Here is a 22,458-nt window from a genome sequence, read left to right as displayed (position 1 = left end):
CCCGCCCACGTCACCGGGAGATTTCCATGGGAACGCCCATGAAATGCTGGGCATTCCCATGGGCGAGTCCCCCGGCCCTCCACCCCACGTGCCCACCCCCTCCCACAATGTTGGATGCGTGCACTATGCAAACGGTTTGTTCACCGCGGGCGCATGCACCCTGCACATGTGCAGAAACATTGGCTCCGTGTAAACGAAGGGTCCGATGCGAACGGACCAGAATAAGGTCCTAAGTATCATTCATATAAAAAGGGATGGCAGTGTACAGTGCCAGATTAAGGTCCTCAAGGGCCTGGAGCTGAAATTTATGAAAGGCCTATCGTGAGTTGCTGCAGGGGGTGTGACCACATGGTGGGGGTGTGACTACTTATTTGGTCTGTGCCGTAAGGTGTAGCTAGCACCATGGAGGGCATAGCTAGCTATCTACTTACCTTCATTCACCTTTATCTATTTCACCTCTTTGCTTATATGAATGGGTGAGGATGCAGGGTGAGAGGGGGAACAGAGTGGGAGAGGACACAGTGTGGTGGGGTACAAGGTGGGTGAGAACGCAGAGAGGCAGGACATAGGGTGGGAGCAGCAGGATGCAGAGTGGGAGAGGATGCAGTTTGAGAGAGGGGATGCAGGGAGAGGGGAGACACTGAGAGTGGGGGGAAGCAGGGTGGAAGAGGATGCAGTGTGAAGGGAAGGATGCAAGGTGGGAGAGGATGCAGTGTGAGAGGCGGGACACAAGGAGTGGGGGGACACAGTGTGAGTGGGTGGACACAGGGTGGGAGAGGATGCAGGGTGAGAGCGAACACACAATGGGAGAGGATGCACTTTGAGAGAGGGGGTTGGCGGTAGAAGAGAACGTGGTGGGAGTGGGGGGGATGCAGTGTGAGAGGAGGGATGCAGGGTGGGAGAGGATGCAGTGTGAGGGGGGATGCAGCGACAGAGGGTATGCAGGGTGGGAAAGGGCACAAGGTGAGGGTGGGGAGACAGGGTGAGAACAATGGCGCCTAGTCCCTAAAATGGCTCATGCCTGCGGCCTGCCTAACCAGTGGGAAGTGGGGGGGAACAATCAGGCCTCGGCCTAGCGCCAGATTGGTGGTGGTGTAGTGGGAGCAAGAATAAAAAGAAAAAGGGCCTCAGTGAGGGCTTACCTGATTCCTGAGGGTTCGTCCGCTCGGAGCTCCCACCGGCGAGGCTTCTGGCTCTGGAAGACCTCTTCATATGGTGGCTCCCGAACACAAAGCCTGGTGACCGGAACACACTTGTTTAAAAAGCACGCCGTGCGACTCCCTGGGTGTCGTGATTTGGCAGCTACCCGTACACTGCATTGCCTTTTGATGGCATGCCCAACAACAAGCGGACAGGGGTAGACTCCTGGTGGTCTATCTAGAAAAAACTCAGGTTGGCTTGGTAAGCAGCATACATTCACTAACATAAAAAAGAGGGGAGTGGTGACACTTTAATAAAGTGTCACCATCAGGGCGCTTATGGAAAAAAAGATTTTTTTTATCTATATATATATTTATATATATAATTAATTGGTATAATTAGGTTTTCAATTTAGCTGCAGTTTTTTTAGTGCACAAGTGTACAGTATGTACACTATAGCTAACCTGTTCTTGGGCACACTTTTGTGTGTACAGTTAGGTAGCCTGAAAGATACAGAAACAAACAAAAATGAGAAAAACTGCGCTGTTTGTCTGGCACCATGTAAGAATACACCTTCACACAGATTATTTTTTGAAATGATGGTTTTTGTGTAGCATCAACATTTATTATAATATTTAAAAGTTTTTATTCAGGTGGCCACCTTAGAATACAACAATATTAATATACACACTAAAAGAGATGAATAATTCACACAGTATATCTTTAAAATATTAATCCACTTCGAACGGAATACAAGGACACCTTGGATAATAGCTTGTCACTATGGCAGTTGGAAAAGAAGTCTTTGTATTTAAATATTGCAATAAGTAAAACGGTTGTAGATAAGAATACTTGGATTAGAGCACAGTCTTGTTGGTTATATTACACCAATTAGGCGTTTCTCACCTGGTGAGAAACGCCTAATTGCACCCATTTTTTGGGCACGCCCAGGAAACACTGGGCTCTGGCCCCCTATCCGCGCACTGGCCGCCCCCCCCCCCCCCCCACTGTGATAGTCGCTGAAGACATTGCACTGCGGCCCTTCACATGCGTATATTCACTGAGACGCATGCGCAAAGCCGCAACATCGGTCCCACAGCCAATTCATTGTGGGCCGATTAAAGCTGAATCATGCACATAGTATTAGGGAGAGAGGATTGGGACAGACTGTCATGGAAAGTGGGGGAACAGTGTCAGGCAGAGGGAGGATGGGACATAAAATAAGGGAGAGACGGGGACACAGAATGTCAGGAATGAGAGTGTCCGGGAAGGGGGGGGGGGTGCTAGCACACTACCTGATCCAGCCGAGGTATCTGATGGGGCAAGTACTTTGCGGCATTAAGCTCCGCCCCCTTAATACAACCTATGAGCGTCTGCAGCATTCTGGGGAAGGCCGCACGCACCCCCTTAGTGACATTCATTACACAGGACGTGAGCTAGGGCTCTGCTGAGGGTGTGTAACAAGGCCCCTTTAACAAACGGGTTTAAGATGGTACCTGGACTGGGATCAGACGACTGCTGCCACTTCGGGATTCTTCACAGCCCTTTGCTGGAGAACCTGTGGCAAGAAATGGTACACCCCAGGGAGGACACACAAAAGGACCGCTACCACAATTAGCAGCGACAAGGATTTATTTTAGTCACACACTAACTGACCACTGCGTTACTTCAATAAATATGTGCAAAAGACAAGGGTACTTGTGGAGTATCACGGCTCCCACGACCTGCATCGTATGCAGGTCGTATGCTAAAAATAGCATTGCATCGCATCGCATGTGGCATACGATGGTATACGATGCGATGCGATGTTTTACCGATTTTTGACCAATTTTTGCTCAAAAATCATATGCCATCGCATAACATCGTATGCCATATGTAGTGGCATACGATGCGATACGATGTTTTGCCGATTTTTGAGCATTTTAGCTCAAAAATCGTATGCGATCGCATCGGATACAATGCGATGGCATGCGATGCGATTGCACCCGATTTTGCATTGAAATGCATCAGCATGCATTGAAATGTGTATTAAACTTGTGAAATGCCCCCAAATGCCATTTTTCATGGTGCACCACCCCCACTATCAACGTCAACCCGAAGCGTGGCGAGCGCAGCGAGCCCGTGAGGGGCGGCGGTACGCGTCCTACGACCTTTTCATACCCCCACTATCCACGTCGGCGTGGAGTTGAGAATAGAATAGTGTGGCGAGCGCAGCGAGCCACCGAGCCCGAAGCGTGGCGAGCGGATGCGGATACCTGTGAAGCACGCGAGGGGACGCGTATAGCTGTGAAGGTATCCGCGTCCCCTCGCGGGGCTCGCTGCGCTCGCCACGCTTCGGGCTCGGTGGCTCGCTGCGCTCGCCACACTATTCTATTCTCAACTCCACGCCGACGTGGATAGTGGGGGTATGAAAAGGTCGTAGGACGCGTATCGCCGCCCTTTGCAGGCTCGCTGCGCTCGCCACGCTTTGGGTTGACGTTGATAGTGGGGGTGGTGCACTATGAAAAATGGCATTTGGGGGCATTTCACAAGTTTAATACACATTTCAATGCATGCTGATGCATTTCAATGCAAAATCGGGTGCAATCGCATCGCATCGTATGCCATCGCATGGCATCCGATGCGATCGCATACGATTTTTGAGCTAAAATGCTCAAAAATCGGTAAAACATCGTATCGCATCGTATGACATCGTATGCCACTACATATGGCATACGATGCCATGCGATGGCATACGATTTTTGAGCAAAAATTCTCAAAAATCGGTAAAACATCGCATCGTATGCCATCGTATGCCACTACATATGGCATACGATGCCATACGATGGGAGCCGTGATACTCCACAAGTACCAAGACAAGAATAATGCCTAAAAAATAAAGAGTCACAATAAAGCATCGCATAAGCAATTCTAGCATGCTCAACGGGTTAGGCTCTAGCGGTCATGACTGACATCAAAAGAATGATACAAGAGGAAATAACATTTACGAAGAAAAATTAGATCATGTCACTAAAATACGATATTAGTAAATGCAATATGACTGTAACTTGGAATGTCCACCAGAAGGCGCTATGCACCCTGTCTACACTGAACTGTAGTCTCTGCCTTAGGCAAACAGACACTGACTCAGAGGAATGGTCCCGAGAAGGAAGGTCCTCAAACTGACAAAAGGTAGGCCCTATGATAGTGTGAAAAACTAATGTAAAATTCACAGGGTAAGGTGAATAACAAACGGTCCTCAGTTTACGGGACAGGCAGGTTCCCATCCCTTAGGGCAGGGGTGCTCAAACTATTTTGCTCTGGGACCCCATCAGACAATAAAAATGATTACAGAACCCCAGCAAGTTACTACTGAATGGACTACACATGTGTGGTCAGTGAAGTGAAGTGACCGCTATTGTGACAGGGAGGCATTGGGTAATGGATGGAATGGGTGACAGGGGGATGGAAGAGGGAAGCAGTGGGTTTTTATTTAATGAGTTATAACCTTTCCCTCCTCCACAGACACATTTGCCTGATTGCCAGCAACAGAGTCGTGACCCCCATGCTGAGGTGGTCGGGACCCACTTTGGGGTCACGACCCACAGTTTGAGAACCGCTGCCTTAGGGTAACCCCCTGTTTAAAATACATGAAGCAGGCTGCAGGAGGAGCCCTGATAGGGGGACGACTTAGTAGAGGGAGTCTCACAGGGACTTTCCCTTCCTCAGACTCTTGGGGTCTCTGCAATCTCAGTCCTCCCTGAAATTGGTTACCCTTAGGGCAGATGGGTAACAGGGAAGAGGGTAATGTGGGACGCCGCCTGCTGAGGCAACTAGAATACAGGTGTCCGCCCGGTGGGTGGCCTTGGCTGGAGTGGCTGGTAAGCTGCACAACTTTAAGGGGTTAATTCCCCACACCAACCAAAAGGAGGATTACCTAAAGACCAACCTAAAGTTAGGCAACCTAACTGTAGCCCTGACAACTCACAACACCGGATGGAAGAAGGAAGATGGTCGTCCCAAGGTGTTCACATGGAGAGCAGGCTCCCGTGGATAGGATGCAGCATGCATGTCCCTGCAGCAATCCTGCATAAGACACAGGAGAATTATCACTGGCGTCTGTATTCCTGTGAGGGCTCCTTAAAAGGAGTCCCTCACCAATCATCTCAGACGCTGCAGCGCTGCCCTCTATTAATCAAGTGAGGGCAGCTGTGTGATGGAAAGACAGCGGCGTCCTGACTGCTTAGTAACAGCCAGGACGCACTACCCGGCATCTAATGGTTGCCTAGCAACCGGACGGGAGTTCCTGTGAACTCCCAGAAGCTGCACGCTGGACTGGTTGCTAAGAAAGGTACTTGTGTAATATATGGGCGCCCGATTTTTTGATCAGGTCGGGAAAATCGCATCGCATTGCATGCAACCAAATCGCATGCGATGCGATGGACGTGATTTTTCCATAGGAATCAATGTTAAATGGTCCTGTTCATACCCCCATTATCCAAGTGGGCATGTAGTTGATTATATATAGCGTGGCGAGCACAGCAAGCCACCAAGCCCGAAGCATGGCGAGCGCAGCGAGCCCCGCGCGGGGACGCGGAATACATTTTAAGTAATCCGCATCCCTGCGCGGGGCTCGCTGCGCTCGCCACGCTTCGGGCTCAGTGGCTCGTTGTGCTCACCACGCTATATAAAATCAACTCCATGCCCACTTGGATAATGGGGGTATGAACAGGACCATTTAACATTGAATCCTATGGAAAAATCGCGTCGATCGCATCGCATGCGATTTGGTTGCATACGATGCGATTTTCACGAAAATCGCGTCGTATCGCATCTGATTGTATGCCTTAAGTTAAGGCATACAATCAAACACATCGGGCGCCCAGATATTACTCAAGTACCTTACCTGTCCGGCATACAGATGCTGCCACACATCGTGTCCATCCGCCTGCCACCAAGCTCCAGGGGACTTTCACCAGCAGGTACCGGACGCTGGGGATCCCGTGTAGTCACTGGACCTGCGCCGGTCTGTGCACCCACGGATCCCCGGGTCCTAACAGTACCCCCCTCGAGAAGGGGTTACATAACCCCTAGATCCAGGTTTATGGGGAAATTGTAGGAAAAACAACTTCTTAAGCCTCGAGGCGTGCAAATCTTGGTCTTTAACCCAGGACCTTTCTTCTGGCCCAAAACCTCTCCAATGAACCAAGAATTGGAGGTGACCTCTAGAAATTTTAGAGTCTAACACCTTTTCCACCTGTAATTCCTGCTGTCCCTGCACCAACACAGGTGTTCTCCCTGAGTCATTTTACGGGGAAACCTCTTTGAAACAAGAAAAGGCTTAAGGAGTGAGCAGTGGAAGGTATTAGCAATCTTCAAAGATCTAGGAACTTGAAGGTGGAAGGCAACGGGTTGACCTGTTTAATTATTTTAAAACGTCCAATAAATCTTGGTCCCAACTTGACCGATGGTTGTCGCAACCTGACGCAACCACACGCTGTCCCCGACCTTAAAAGAACAAGACCGCCTATTCCGGTCCATCAGTGCTTTCTCCTTGCCAACTGCCTTCTCCAAGGTGATTCGGACCTCTTGCCAAACCCTCTTCAAACGAGTGGTCGAAGAAGATGATGCAGGCGAATTGGGATCCAGAGCATTTGACCTATGATGGAACCCCTGAACCGCATAAAAAGGGAAAACCTTAGAAGCTGAATGACACGCATTATTGTATGCAAGTTCAGCCAAAGGGAGATGCTCAACCCAATTATCTTGAAGCTTGGAGGCATAGCAGTGCAGATATTGTCTTAGGGACTGATTAAGTCTCTCCGTCTGACCATTTGACTGCTGATGATACCCCGACGTGAGACTGAGTTTAATCCCCAAAGATTTGCAAAACATTTGCCAGAATTGAGCGATAAACTGGGGACCTCGATCTGACACAATATCAGAAGGCAACCCATGCAATCTGAACACATGGCGAATAAATAAGTCAACCTCGGGCTGAAGGAAACCGGGGAAGTGCCACAAAATGTGCCATTTTGCTAAAACGGTCCATTACCACCCACACTACCTGCTGACCAGAAGATAAGGGTAACTCAACCAAAAAGTCCATGGATATGTGAGACCATGACCTCGTGGGTATCTCCAAGGGCACTAGTTTACCCAAGGGCAAGGACCTGGGCACTTATGTCACGCACACTCTGGGCAAGATAAGACAAACTCCTTGACATCTCTCAACATGCCGGCCACCACACTGATCGAGAAAGGAGTTTTTTGAGTTTTCCACACACCCGGATGACTAGCGAGTTTGCCATCATGAAATTCCAGAAGAATATCCCGTCTCCAACAAGAAGGAACAAACAGAGGATTAGCAGGCATACCCTCTGCAGCTTGGCCTTGAACCTGTCTTAACTGTATCTGCATGAATTTGTTTAGCAGGAATAATAGGTATTGCCGGGGCACGTTCCTCCTGAGAAGCAAAAAAACATCTTGACAAAGCGTCTGCCTTGACATATTTGGCCCCTGGTCTGTATGTAATCACAAAATGAAAACACGCTGCCCTCTATCAATCTGCTTAGTATCAGCCAGGACGCACCGCCCGGCGTCTAATGGTTGCCTAGCAACCGGACCATCCTGGACTTGTGAGATCACCGCTCTCAGGCCTCGGTGGCTAGCATCGGTATAGACCAGGTAGGGCTTCTCGTAGTCAGGATAGGTGAGGAGAGGAGCTTCAATTAAGGCCTGCTTGAGCTGTTCAAATGAGGCTTGATGTTTCCCAGCCCAGGTGACTATCGATGTGCTCCACCTTTCATGACCTTACTTGCCACGCAGAAGCTCATGGAGGGGTGCCGCCACTTTGGCGAAGTTCTCGATGAAGCGTCGGTAGTATTCAACGAACCCCAAAAAGCTTTGCATGTCCTTCACAGTTCTGGGTACTTGACAGTCACGTACCACACAAATCTTCTCAGGATCTGGCTGCACCCCTTTGTCACTAACGATGTGCCTGAGATATTGCACCCTGGGCTTCAGGACGTGGCACTTGGATGGTTTCAGCTTCAAGCCACACCGAGCCAGCTGCACAAAAACTTCCTCAAGATGCTTCAGATGGTCTTCATACATCTTGGAAAAGATAATGACATCATCAAGATACAGCAGGACCATCTCGAAGTTCCTCTGTACCAAACAGTGCTCCATGACCCTCTGGAATGTAGCAGGGGCATTGCAGAGCCCGAATGACATCTGGTTGAATTAAAAAAGGCCCATGGGGTGATGAATGCTGTCTTCTCCCGGTCTTCTGGGGCCATCAGTATTTGCCAGTACCTGCTGGTCAAATCCAAGTTGGAAAAGTAGACGACAGTCTTCAGGGCCATCAGTGACTCCTCAATTCGGAGCAAGGGGTATGCATCCTTGTGGGTGACTGCGTTCAATCTTCTGTAGTCGATGCAGAAGTGAAGGCTTCCGTCCTTCTTTTTGACTATGACCAGCGGAGTGGCCCACGGACTGTGGCTCTCCTTGATCATGCCATCCTCCTGCATCTCGCTGATCATGGTCCTCACTGATTGGTACATGGCCAGTGGGAGTGGTCGGTTCCTCTCTTTAATGGGTGGGCTGGTCCCGGTGGGTATGTGGTGTTGTACTCCCTCCGCTCTTCCAAAGTCAGCCAGATGTTGGCTGAATGCACCAGCATTCCTGCAGATGACCTGGATGACGCTATCACGCTGATCTTCTGGGGTATTTGAATCTCCAATCTGTTTCTCTTTCTACCACGCAGTCTCAGTTGTGATTAGGCTCGACTGACCAACCACGGCTCCTGGTCGGGCTTCAGGCACGGACTCTCCAAGTATGTCCTGGAAGTCAATCAGGACCACGTTCGCCACCGGGCAGTGTTGGAAAAATTGGACTGGGTAAGCTTTGTGGGTTCAGCATGTGGACGGGGACCCTCCCGTGCTCCACTCTTGCTAATGTTCTGGTTACTGCAATGGGCTGCTGTCCCTCAAGATCACAGGGTTCGATGACAGCATCATAGTCCCGCCCACCTAGTCCGATCCTGGCCTTGCACCAGGACTTGTTCAGTGTTGGGCCACAGAAGGATGAGTTGTTGGTCGTTGATCCTCACCTTGCCCACTTCTCCTCTGGCATTGGCAAAGTGCTTGTGTCCTTCGATCAGGCATACCGTCTGTTGTATGGCTCTTGGCTCCTTTGGAGCGGCAGCCCACATCTCAATCCTGAGGGCCTCTACCAGTTCATTGGGGCAATTCTTCAGGATGTTCATCCCTAAGATGACTGGGGGTAGGTGCTCGGTGCAGGTGGACATGACCAGACAGCCTTGACGTTCCAGTCGTGCCTCTCCGATGGTCAGGTCTGCTTTCCCAGTAGCCACTGAAATCGATCGGCTGCCCTTTACTGGCTAGCAAGCTAAGCCACGGGGTCGGGGGTGACACTATCTCTTCCTCCTTCCAGTGGCGTTGGAATGCATCAAGCTGTACAGACGTTACCTGGGACGTGGTGTAGGAGAGCTGCCATCTCTACACCATTCACCTTTATCTTCAAGTGGGGGCACTTGCCAAAGAACTGCGGCCACCACTCTTGGGTTGACGGACCTACTGGCGAGGTTCCTCCCGAGGGTCGGTCCCTCGACTCGGTATCAGGTTGTTTAAAGGCTGACTGTCACATTCGCACTCAACTTGCCCACTGATCTTGCTTTGTCGGCAGATGGGCCTTCCTTGAGCGTCAAACTGGTCAGTGGAGCACCGGCCTGACCTCTGTGGGACATCTCACTGTCATCTGCCTCTTCCACCCGAGTCACGCTGCCATCCTCCTTGCTGGGCTTCCATTTGTTTCAGTCGCATGTCCTGTAGCTCCTTCGTCATTTCCATGACAGCACTGGTGAGGGCCCCAATCGGGTCTGGGGTAGCTTGGACTTGCTGGTCTTTCTGGGTTTGAGCATTGGGAATAACTGGGTTCACTCAAACTCGTCGTCTTCCACTGCCGCGGACCCGTGTTCATTGTCGACATTCCGGTTCAACTCCAGGATGGCCAGGGTGGCTTCTTTAAACTCTGGGAAGGTGCAGTCGGGTTTCTTCCACCTCCTCATTCTCAGTTGGGACCTGGTCGTTTCTCTTCAACAAAAATATCGATCAACGTTTCATCTACCTGTTCTACTTCCTGAGGGGTTCTGGCTTGGATGACCTGCATTGCCTCCTGTAGTCCTAAATCAAACTCCCACAAGGTTTCTTGAGGCTGTTGTTTCTGGGCATATAGTCATCATTTCAACTATGCGGTGTACTGTGCATTGAAGATACTGGCTAGTTTCTATAGTATGCCTTCAGATGATTTTCTTTCCTCCTCGACCATGAGCAAACTTCTCAGCACGTCGACCCTTTCAGTTGTCCGATGACTATTTCCGCCATTTGCTCTTCGCTGGGGTTGTACATCCGGAATGTCAAATGCAGCCCATCCCTGAATTCTCTGAAGGAGCTAATTCCAGGCATGCGGGAATGTCCCGAATATATTGGCATTCATGGCGCTCCAAAGAAATGGGTGCCGGACGGCTCCCTGACCGTTGGGATTCCGACAGTCATTACTCCGACGTCGGAATCCCAACTGCTCCCTCATGGGGGTCCACGACCCCCATAGAGGGAGAGTAAAATAGGTGGCGAGCGCAGCTCGCCACCGTGCCCGCAGAGTGGCGAGCGCAGCGAGCCGGCAAGGGGCTTCATTGCACTCCCCCCGCTGTGCAGTCGGGATTCCGATGTCTGAATAATGACTGTCGGAATCCCAACTGTCGGAGTATTATACCACACCCAAAGAAATAGGGCATGGTGAGTGGTATCATTGGAGTTACTGCCGGTGTATCTGGCAGTCTTTTCCTGTTTAGTGCAGGATCCGCTGGCTGTTGTTGGTTGAGTTGTTGCTGGTCGACCTGGTGTTGGTCACCTGCATCTGGTGCATCCTGTGGCTGCGATATCTTCACCGTTTATAGGGGTCTTTTGTAATCCTGTTCGTAGACACCCAAGTTGTAACAAGGCCCCTGTAACAAACGGGTTTAAGATGGTGGTGCACAACAAAAATGTATACATAACTTTGTTCAGGCGCTAATTGGTTCAAAATCTTTCAATCCTCCCATCAATAGTTATGTGATGGTACCATGTGAAGAAAAAATTTCAATATAGTGAAGTACAGTAAAACAACACTTTAATATACAAAATCACTGGTAAACCACAATTCGATTTACAGTGAATGTTACACAAATATTCCATACAGGTAATTCATACAGGGCATTTCCTGCTTTGAACAAAATTTGCTAAAATATCCAGGGTGAGCATAAGGATGACAATTACCAGATGGGGTAGAACTGGTATCAGCAGTTCTTAAATGCGCAAGTGCAATTGTCCCAGGGCAAATCACTCCCAGTAGTCTTCCACCCTCCGGCACTGTCACTCCAGATTCGCCTGTCCGTTCGCTCGCATAATACCAACGCGTTTCGACTTTAACATAAGTCTTTTTCAAGGTCCAAATGGCATATGCCTTTCCCGCCTCAGTGTGGCTTTTAAGGGCTGTTAATCCTTTGGTAAACGATCCCCGGTGTGTATACCTGCAGGACTACGTTACCCAGAATCCTCTAGACAGGAAATGTCATAATTTCTATCCCGGAACGTCACTTCCGGTCACGGTATTTCTATACGTCCTTTCAGACATATTAGGAGTTATTTGACTACATTACCCATGATCCTCCAGACTGGAGGTGTGTTATCGCTGTCCCACAGTGTCACTCGCAGTAGTGGAGTCGCTGTACGTCGTTTTGACGCGTTGTCATGGCAATATGTAATACAATTCCTATTATCACGGCCAGTCAGTTCAATACTTTCCGCTGCAGCTGTACAATATGAAGAAAAGTTATAAAGACTGCAGATTTAATTAAAGTGCCAGTGCAAGATATAATCAAAACCAATTTTCTTAAAAATGTACTTTCATTCCGCTAAAAAATCATACTAAAAATACAAAAATTACAGTACCCAATGAAACCTTATAAAAACCATTTAATTTCATAGTCAGAATTTAATCCCTTGGGTATTAAAGTACCGAGTTCGTACATTAAATTCATTTCAGTTTTTGCCAGTTGAGTGGTCAGGTCCCTTTGCCTCCAGTGACCTTTCACCCATCTTAGACCAAAAATTTCCCTTCCTCAGACTCTTGGGGTCTCTGCAATCTCAGTCCTCCCTGACGTTGGTTACCCTTAGGGCAGATGGGTAACAGGGAAGAGGGTAATGTGGGACGCCACCTGCTAAGGCAACTAGAATACAGGTGGTCGCCCGGTGGGTGACCTTGGCTGGAGTGACTGGTATGTAGGGCAGCCAGGGGGGGTTTGACATGTCCCTGGGCGTCAAGTATACTTTGGTGCAATAGCGGCTGGGGCGGCAGGGACACAGGGTAGCCAGGGAAGAAACAGTGTCCCAGTAGCTGGTGCCTCAGAGGTAGGCTTAAGCAGAGTGGCAGGGTGCGGGTTCTCTCCCAGCTGGGCGGCACCGTAAAGTGGCTATGGGGGCTTCGCGCTCTTCGTCTGCCTGTCCACCCATCTCTGGTGCGGCACCCTGCTGGTGGGTCCCGGCTTCGGCTCCACATGCTGCTGCTCTCCACGCTGAACACCTCCTCTGCGCGGACGTGAGACCCTCTATTCCTGTCTCCATGCTCACGCTGGTCTCCCTGGCTGACCCCTGAACTCTCTTTTGGCACTGCTGGTCCAGCCAATCTGGAGGGTGCCAGGCTCTCCTCACTCTAAGGTGAGCTGGGAGGGTACCCGCCGGGTCCTAGCACCCTGCTGTTTATATTAACCCCTTAAGCTCCTGCCAGAGGAGAAGGGGTCTGTTTGGGCCTTAGAGTGGGGTGCCACAGGTGGAGAGGTCGGGGCTTAGGACACTGCAGTATCTCTGCATTATCTCACTGCAGTATTTCTGCATATGCATCTAGAACATGACTACTCCTCCAAGCAATTTAAAGATACACTAAAACTATCTCTTTGATACTGAACTGGGTAATTTTTTTAAAATAAAAATGTCCCACAAATTGTTGAGTTTTTTTTTATATAAAATAAGGTAAATTATTTAAATGGGATTCAATAGAAGTTTTTATAAAATTCAAAAGGATTTTTGCATTTTATGAACATAATTTGATTAGCAAAAAGATTATAAAATTTTGGATACATACAAAAAAAAATGTAAACTACATTATCAATTAAAATTTATGTATAAATTTAAATATAGATTTATGTGTGTGTATGTACAGAGGGCCTGATTCAGCCTAGCTCGGTAAGCAGCACAAATCGCTGCTTACAGAGCACCGAAACACCGCCGCCCAGGACACTTACAGGGGTGCCCTGGGTTAATATTATTATTATAATTTTATTTATAGGGCACAAGTGTTTCGCAGCGCCGTACAAAGGAACAATACAGGGAGACAAAACAGTATTACATTAAATAAATAACAAAAATAGAGTACAGGTAAAGAGCGCCACAGATCAATACACATTACAGCTTATATGTAAGTAGTGAGGACCCAATCAACATACAACTAGAGGCTTGAGGCCAATGATGGAGATGAGTATGAAGATGGTCACTGAGTGTTGGAGTATAGGAGAGCTGTGAGTGACATGTGAAGAGAGGTGGGCTTTGACAACAGGAGGGAAGAGGGCCCTGCTCGGAGGAGCTTGCAATCTAGTAGGAAGGGGAGACAGACAGATTACAAGAGGTGCAAGCAAGTGGGTCTGCCATCTGAAATTGTGGGGCCCAGGACTGACAATATAGTCAGGACCCCCCTTCCTTTCTCAAACAACCTGAATGCCTGGTGAGACCTCCTGTGTCTGCAGCGCTGGCCGCACTACACAACCTCTACACTGCTTCAATCGAAAAGGGAACTTGGTACTTGTGTATTATCACGGTGCCCAGTTTTGTTACGTACGCTAATGTAGTGAAATCGCATTACCTTATAGAAGCATGAAATGCGATGCGATGTACATATTAAGTGCACAGGAGTTGTTACGGTTAACCCTTGGTGCTCCAGGAAAAACAGAACAAACAAACCGATGCAGGGGAATGCTGGGTGTTTAATGAAAAAACAAACAAAGAACACAGGAACTAATGCAGAAGACAACAGGAACAAACTTGAATGCTCATGAAACAAAAATACAAGGTGACTGGGGAACAGAATAAACAACGGTACAGATGCAGATGATCCGGCAGTTGGCTGAGAACGAGGCACAAGACACGAGGCACAAGACCCCAGGCAACGGCTGTAGGAGGCTGAGGCTGATGCACAGGACATGAAACACTGGACACGAGGCAATGGCTGAAGGAGGCTGAGGCACAAGGCAATGGCTGAAGGAGGCTGAGGCACAAGGCAATGGCTGAAGGGGGCTGAGGCACAGGACATGAACACAAGACACGAGGCAATGGCTGAAGGAGGCTGAGGCTGAGGTACAGGACACGAGCTGGAAACACTCCTTTCCACAACAGGAACATAGAAAACAATGACCAGCCCTGAGTGCTGGTCTGAGGAGGACTAAATAGGCCGCTCACAGGTGTTCAATTGAGCTGATTGTCTCCAATCATCAGGCACCTGATTCCTCAGAGTCTGGAGACAGAGAGACAAGTCCACAGGTGCCTGATGCCCCTAGTGGTGATATACAGGGATACAGAAATGCCTAACAGGAGTGCTTATACAATGAAATATCGCATTGGATCGCATGGCACCAAATGCGATGCAATATTGTATTGTACATGCACCCATGTGATGAGATGTGATGGGTGCTTACTATGAGGTCACCTATGGCATTATTTTGTATCACCCCCAGTATTCACGCCACCCCGAAGCGTGGTGAGCACAGCGGAACACGTCCTCCGACCTTTTCATACCCCCACTATCCACGTCGGCGTGGAGTTAACCTTATATAGTGTGGCGAGCGCAACGAGCCCGAAGCCTGGCGAGTGCACGCATAATACAAAAAAGTAAAGTAATCCGCGACCCCTTGCGGGGTTCGCTACGCTCGCCACGCTTCGGGCTCGGTGTCTCGCTGCGCTCGCCACACTATATAAAATCAACTCCACGCCGACGTGGATAGTGGGGGTATGAAAAGGTCAGAGGACACGTTCCACTGTGCTCGCCACGCTTCAGTGTGGCGTGTATACTGGGGGTGACGCAAAATAATGCCATAGGTGACCTCATAGTAAGCACCCATCACATCTCATCACATGGGTGCATTTACAATACAATATCGCATCGCATTTGGTGCCATGCGATCCAATGGGATATTTCATTGTATAAGCATTCTTATGCACTTAATATGGACATCGCATCACACAGTACTATACACGCTACGCGATGTGATGGGATTTTCCTACGCAGAATAGCCTACTAAGCTATTTGCTTAGTGGGGGCCGTGATAATACACAAGTACCGGGAACTTTGTTTATGACAAATTATACTTTATAAATTCCAGTCCTGGGCCCCTTTTCTCCCTGGGACTGACGTCCCCGCAGTCCCCCGTGATGGATGCCCTGCCTTGGTTTATGGTCCAGGATCAGTTGAAATTATTTATGATCAATGTAACAGGCATAACCAGTGCTGGTGGCCTCCAATCATAACATATGTGGACAAACAGAACTAAATCCTGTCCCTCACAACATAACTGACCCTAAAGGCCCTCCATACACTATGCGATGTGGGCCAGATTTGACCTGATTCTGATCCGAGAAGCGGACATCCGATAAAATGTGCGGACCTGTGCGCATCGGATGGACTACACATAAGCACTTTTTAGCACCTGCAATGTATTTTATCGAATATGCCAACGGTGGCACATGACTATCTGAAGAGCGGGAAAGCCCTGGGCAGGAGAGGTGCTCCTGTGGTGGTGGGTGGCTGGCAGGAGATTAGAAAACTCCAATACAAAAGATCGGGCGGCAGCTGATCGGCCTAGTGTATGGGGGGCCTAGTGTATGGGGGCCTTTAGGACGACATGTAAACACAATTTACTTATTTTAAGAAACATGTAGCCTAGGGGTGCTGCGAAGAAGATTCTGATACTCTAGGGCGCCGTGATTCAGAAAAGTTTGGGAACCACCGGGCTAAAATACATCCTTGCTCTAAGTGCTATAGGACCTATTGCTGGTGCAGGATTGAGAGACTGTGGATGTATCGCCTCCCAGCAGTAACTACAGGTCTACCCACTTATCTGTGTATTACCTACCAGGGCTATATTACTAACAGCGGGATAACAACGCCGTTTAGTATTTAAAGTACCATTATTATTTATTATCGGATGTTATGCCTACACACGGGGAGATTTTGCTGAGCAATCTGAACAATTTAGATTGCTCAGCAAGATCTCTCAGCACACAGTGCTGCACAGTGATGTGCCAGCGATATGTACTGAGCGGTCTGTCAGGGACAGTGTTCTCTGGTGAGAACACTGCCCTGACCGGTGATGTGCCTATATTTATCCAGCATGCTGGATATAAATTGCTGGGGCGATATCGACGCGGGGGGCCATGCATTGTTATCGCTATGCCCCCTACACAAGGAGTGATGTTAGTGATCTAGTCAGAGTGCTTAGAAAATGCCCTGAAATTACCCCCATGTGTCCGTGTGTAGGGGCCATTAGGTGTATATTACTTATTACATATATTGTTATCATCTGCTAAAAGGAGGATTCTAAGCAATAATATTTGGATCCGGGCATGTAATTTATTGGCTGCATTAAGGGGAGATTCGTCCATACTGTGCTGAGCCCATTAGTGGCAATGGACGAGTGTGTGAGATGCTCACGCGTCCCTGCCAGGCCAAGGCGGGTCACACTGAATCACCAAACAGTCATGGCTCCATCTGTATGTACGCTAGCAATGTAAATCTGTTGCCATTTGTTTTATTGACACTGGGCGCAGCCAAGATGTATGGGACACAGCGTGCCAAAAGAGGCAGGAGTAAGAAAGGCCTCATCTGTAGGTATAAGATGCAATCTGTGTAACAATACTCAGCTATATAATTATTCTGTATTTGCAGATGAGCGGTGGCGCCCACAGGTTGGAAACATAACTATTCCCAGGCTGGAAGATAATAAGAAAGTGTCACTGACCTGTGACATCTCCGGCTATTTCCCCGATTATCTGACTGTGACCTGGTTCCAGAAGAAGGATGGGAACATAACGCAACTGACAGCACTGACAGGACTGACAGGAATGAAAGATAAAATCACATCATTATTTACTAAGTACACGGTTACAACTAATAAGAAGGGGGAGAGAGATCAGACTGTTACTGTTGAATGCTGTCTGACATTTACCGCATCAATCAGATCAGACCAAGGGTCAGAATACATCTGCAGAGTGGAACATCCCAGCCTTGAGCAGGAGCTGGAGAAGAGCACAGGACCCCTAGATATAGGTGAGTGCGTTACCTGACAGGTGCTAGTAACACATTGGGGTGGTACAGAAGCTCAGTGTATTACACCTATACTGCTGCATGTATATCCTGTATACTCCCTGCAGGACAGTGCTACAGGTAACACCTTACATTGCTTTATTCATTATAATTTGATGGGGTTATAGGGGAAGGTTGTTACTATGCGGGGGGGGGGGGGGGGGTTGTTACCAGAGGCATAGCGAGGGTGGTGCCGGTGGAGCACAAGCTCCAGGCGTGTGAAGCTATTGTGGCGCCGGAGCCGCACCGGCACCGCCAGCTCGCCCGCTCCGTCTCCCCCACCAGCACCCGTTCCCCCGCCAAGACCCGGCTCCCCGCTATGTCCGGGAGACGTGGTGCTATTTAAAATTCACGTCTCCCGCTGGACCGCTAGTAGAGATGGCTAGTGAATCATTGTCTCGACTCAGTGTCTCGAAACATTCAGCTGACTGCATGATTCGAGATACTCACTGTTGGCTGAGTCGGGACAGCAGCAGCAGCACACTGAATCTATGTTGGTAATTATATTATTAACAGTCATTGCATAAGCAGCTGCCTGCCTCTGCCAGATGAACTGCACAATCATTATTAAAGCTGGTTCGGTTACTAAGCAGCAGCAAGGGACTGAGCCTCTGCAGCTCCCTAATGTGTTGTGAGCCTTGCACTGTCTCTCTGTGCCTGCTGCAATTCCAAATGAGTTGTGATCCCAGCCACTGTCTTACTTCCTGTAGGGGCCGGACTTGAGGCAAAGCCTAGAGGTAGGCCTTCCCTGACAGGGTTTGTAGGGAGCAGTTTAGTGGGGAAGTTATAGAAGGGGTGTTCAAAGGAAAGGGTCATAGTGGGAGGGGCTTAATAGGGTGTTGGAAGGGTTTATAAGCGGGGTTCAGGCGGGAAAAGGGGACACTGGGAGTTTTGTACAGCAGCTTGCAGCTCCCATGGCTTCCCCAGGCGCTGCTGATTTAGAGGTATCCGCTGTGCTGGCTGCGCTTAGGGAAGCAGCGGGCACTAGAGGTGCGGAATGGCTGCAGCAGCAGATGGCCGGTCTGCTAGGGGGACTGGGAGCAGCAGCGCCAGAGGCTGCTCCAGCGGGCGCACGGCCTCGGAGGTCCCGGCCTCCGGAGCGCTTTAGCCCATCGGTGTCCCCCAGGGTTCAGCGCCGTTCACGGAGCCCCGTCAGGGACCTTCCAGGTCGGGCTGCGGGACGGGCACCTTCCGCCCGCAGGACCCGGTCTGGGAGGAATCCGGCCAGGAGGCGGAACTCTCCGCGCGGGGGGAATCCCCCCCCAGTGCAAGAAGATCCGGCGGTGCGAGTTGCGGGACCTGGAGCGGTGGGGCATGCGACGCATGCTGCTGCCCGGCGCGCAGTGGACTGTGCCAGGGGAGCGGAGGAGCAAGCAGAGGGGGGCAGGACTGGTGCCCGGAACGAGCAGCGCTCAGCGGGCTCCGCCTCCAACGATGACACGCCGGCTGGCGCTGTCCCTGACGGTCGTGATGCCAGGGGACGCGGGATGACAATCACAGCGGGGGATGGTGAGGTACCTGGTCCTTCCAATGATGCCGTGGCTCGTCAGGACGCTGGACCTGCGGCTGCTGGGTACACAGCCCCCAGGCAGCCTTGTGAGTCTGTCTTTTTGTCTGTTAATACCTTAGCGCAGAGTCAGGGGGGGGGGGGGGTGTCAGCCCTCCAGGGGGAAATGAGCAGAGGTCTTACTGATTTATTGAGTGGTTTTGCAGATTGGTTGGCTGGTTTGCGGCAGGGGGCGGGGCCGTCCCCGGCGGCGGCGTGGGTTCCGCAGAATGAGGGCACGCCAGTTAGCAGTAGTATGCCAGTTAGCAGTGGGGTGCCGGTGGCCAGTAGTGTATCAGTTAGCAGTAGTGTGCCAGTTAGCAGTGGGGTGCCGGTGGCCGGTAGTGGGCCAGGTAGCAGCAGTGTGGTGGCTCAAGGGAGCATTGGGGAGACACAAGAGGAGGTAGGGAGGCTCAGTGACACTGCAAAAGGGGAGGTGTATGTCTGTTTTGAGGGTCCTTTAGGGGCTCACTTGAAGCAGGAAGTGAGGGAGAGGATTTGGAAAGGGGAGTATGTGGATATATTTTCATTGCTTCCTTTAGAGTGTTTTAATTTGGATAGGCCCCGTAAGGAGGAGAAGAAGGAGGAGGAGGAACGGCGGAGGTATCGGCTGATACCGCGGTCGTTCACGAACTGGTTACAAGCATTTGCTATTTTGGCTAGTGTGATTGGGGAAAAGGCTCCTGAAAATTGCTCAGCCTTATTTTGTTACATGGATGCGATAGGGGAGGCATACCGGGTTTATGGGGGCCTGGCCTGGCTGCGGTACGATGAGCAGTATAGGCAGAGGTGCGATGGGACCATAAAGACATTGCTTTGTGGTTAAAGGTTACGGCGCCCGTCAAAACGGGGCAGCCCTTTCGTGGGGATGGGGGGGGGCCGAGGGAGGCCACAAATGGCACGGCCATGCAGAAGGGACTCTGTTTTGCCTTTAACGACAGGTCATGCCGGTTTGGGGCAAAATGTAAATTTAAGCATGAATGTTCCTCGTGTGGGGGTACCCATGGTGCAAATAAATGCTTCAGGGGGAAGTCAAGGGATGGTACTTCGAAAGGGGGAGACGCCGGTGCGGCTGGAAAGGATGCTGGGGTATCTGCGTAGATACCCTGATCAACGGGCAGCCGTGTTGTTAGAAGAGGGTTTTAGGGAGGGTTTCAAGATACCTTCCGAGGTGCGGGTTTCGGGGGGTTTTAAGAGGAATTTGAAGTCCGCGAGGGATCACCCTGAGGTGGTCCAGGACAAACTGTTTAAGGAGGTGCAGTTGGGTCGGATGGCGGGGCCTTTTGGGTTGCCACCATTGCCGGATTTGATAGTGTCACCGTTGGGGGTGGTACCTAAAAAGGAGGCGAACAAGTTTCGCCTTATACACCATTTGTCTTTCCCGAAAGGGGCGTCGGTCAATGATGGCATTGACCCTGACATTTGTTCGGTGGTCTATACATCTTTTGACGCGGCTGTGCAGTGGGTGAAGCGGTTTGGGAAAGGGGCCCGGTTGGCAAAAACTGATATTGAATCTGCTTTTCGTTTGCTGCCGGTTCACCCAACCAGTTTGCGTTTGTTAGGTTGTTGTTGGAACGGGGAGTTTTTTGTTGATCGTTGTTTACCGATGGGTTGCTCCTTGTCATGCGCTTACTTTGAGGCTTTTAGTTCCTTTTTGGAGTGGGTGGTGAAGGATGTTTCCGGGTGCAGTTCAGTTATTCATTACCTGGATGATTTTTTATGTATTGGTCCGGGGGGGTCAGGGGTCTGTGACCTGTTGTTAAGGACGGTTGAAAGGGTAGCGGCGGACTTTGGGGTCCCGCTGGCGCCTGGTAAAACAGAGGGCCCTGCTACAATGATCAGTTTTTTGGGTATTGTCATTGACACTGAAAGGATGGAGTGCCGTTTGCCCGAGGATAAATTGATGGGGCTGAAGGCTGAGGTGGGGAGGGCTCTGCTGTTGAAGAAAATTAGATTGCGGGATTTGCAGTCCTTGCTAGGTAAATTAAATTTTGCGTGTCGCATTATGCCTATGGGCCGCATATTCAGCAGGAGGCTGGCAGCAGCAACTGCGGGGGTGGTTCTTCCTCATCATTTCGTCAGACTAGGTAGTGAATTAAAAGGGGATTTGCGAGTCTGGGCAGCATTTTTGGAGGGTTTTAACGGGAGAGCGTTGTGGATGTCGGACGCGTGTGTGGCTACAGAGCTAGACCTCTTCACGGACGCGGCCGGGAGTGTCGGGTTTGGGGCATATTGCCAAGGACATTGGTGCGCGGGCCGGTGGCCGGAGTCTTGGGTGCAGAGAGGCATAGTAAAAAACCTGGCACTGTTGGAATTGTTTCCTATTCTAGTTGCAGTGGTGATTTGGGGGGAGTTGTTCCGCAACAGGAAGGTATGTTTTCATTGTGATAACTTAGGGGTCGTCATGGCCATCAATCAATTGTCGGCATCTTCCCCGCCGGTTGTCACTCTGTTACAGCAGTTAGTGTTGGAATGTCTAGCGTTGAATTTGTGGGTGGTGGCAAGGCATGTCCCTGGGGTATCTAACGGTGTTGCGGATTCTTTGTCTCGTTCACAGTGGGAGCGTTTTCGGGATTTGGCGCCGGAGGCAGACAGGGAGGGGACCGTGTGCCCGAGTCGGCTTTGGGATCTGCTGGACGGGTAGTTGACCAGCTCATTAGGGCATCTCTGGCCCAGAACACATGGTCGGCGTATAATCAGGACTGGCGGGATTGGTTGGAATGGCGTGAGGTAGTAGGTTTGCCAGAAGATGATGATGAGTTGGCCGTCCTGTTATATATTGGACACTGTAAGGAGGTTGGTTGGTCAGTTGCAAAAATCACCCGGTGCATGTCGGGTTTGGCTTTTGGGTTTCGTTCATGTGGTAGGTCTGATGTCACGAAGAATTTTCTGATTTCGCAAGCACTGAAAGGGTGGAGGAGAGGTCATGTGGTCCAGGATAAGAGAAGGCCGGTTTCTTTTCAGTTGTTGCAGAATATGGGAAAGAAGTTAGGGGAGGTTTGTAGTTCCAATTTTGAGGGGAAGTTGTTCGGGGTAGCCTTTTCTCTTGCGTTTTTCGGGGCACTGCGAATAGGGGAACTTGTGAGTCCAAGCGTGTCCAGGCCGGGGGGCTTGTTAGAGGAGGATGTGGATTTATACTCGGATAGGTTGGAGCTGTTGGTTAGGAAATCAAAGACGGATCAGGTGGGGAAGGGGAAGCGGGTGGTCCTCTTCTCTGTACCAGGGTCAGATATGTGCCCAGTGACACGTTTAAGGGAGTTTAAGGAGATCAGAGTTGGCAGGGGAAGGGATCCTTTGTTGTTGCATGCAAATGGGTCTTTTCTGTC

General features: G+C 50.1%; 1 protein-coding gene across 2 annotated transcripts in view; it reads left to right on the top strand.

Moving 5' to 3' along the window:
* Positions 1-22,458, top strand: part of LOC146053259 (uncharacterized) — a 185,275-nt gene that overhangs the window by 121,993 nt on the left and 40,824 nt on the right. For both annotated transcript variants that reach the window (XM_083167962.1, XM_083167963.1), the window contains one exon: positions 17,170-17,550. In XM_083167962.1, the coding sequence (XP_083024088.1) occupies positions 17,170-17,550 (381 nt within the window). The remainder of the gene's footprint in view (positions 1-17,169; positions 17,551-22,458) is intronic.

This window comes from Crinia signifera, unplaced genomic scaffold (assembly GCF_055691185.1).
Source record: "Crinia signifera unplaced genomic scaffold, ASM5569118v1 HAP2_SCAFFOLD_132, whole genome shotgun sequence".
Lineage (NCBI taxonomy): Eukaryota > Metazoa > Chordata > Amphibia > Anura > Myobatrachidae > Crinia > Crinia signifera.
The sequence above is the reverse complement of the archived record's forward strand: the minus strand, read 5'-3'. Positions and strand labels throughout refer to the sequence as shown.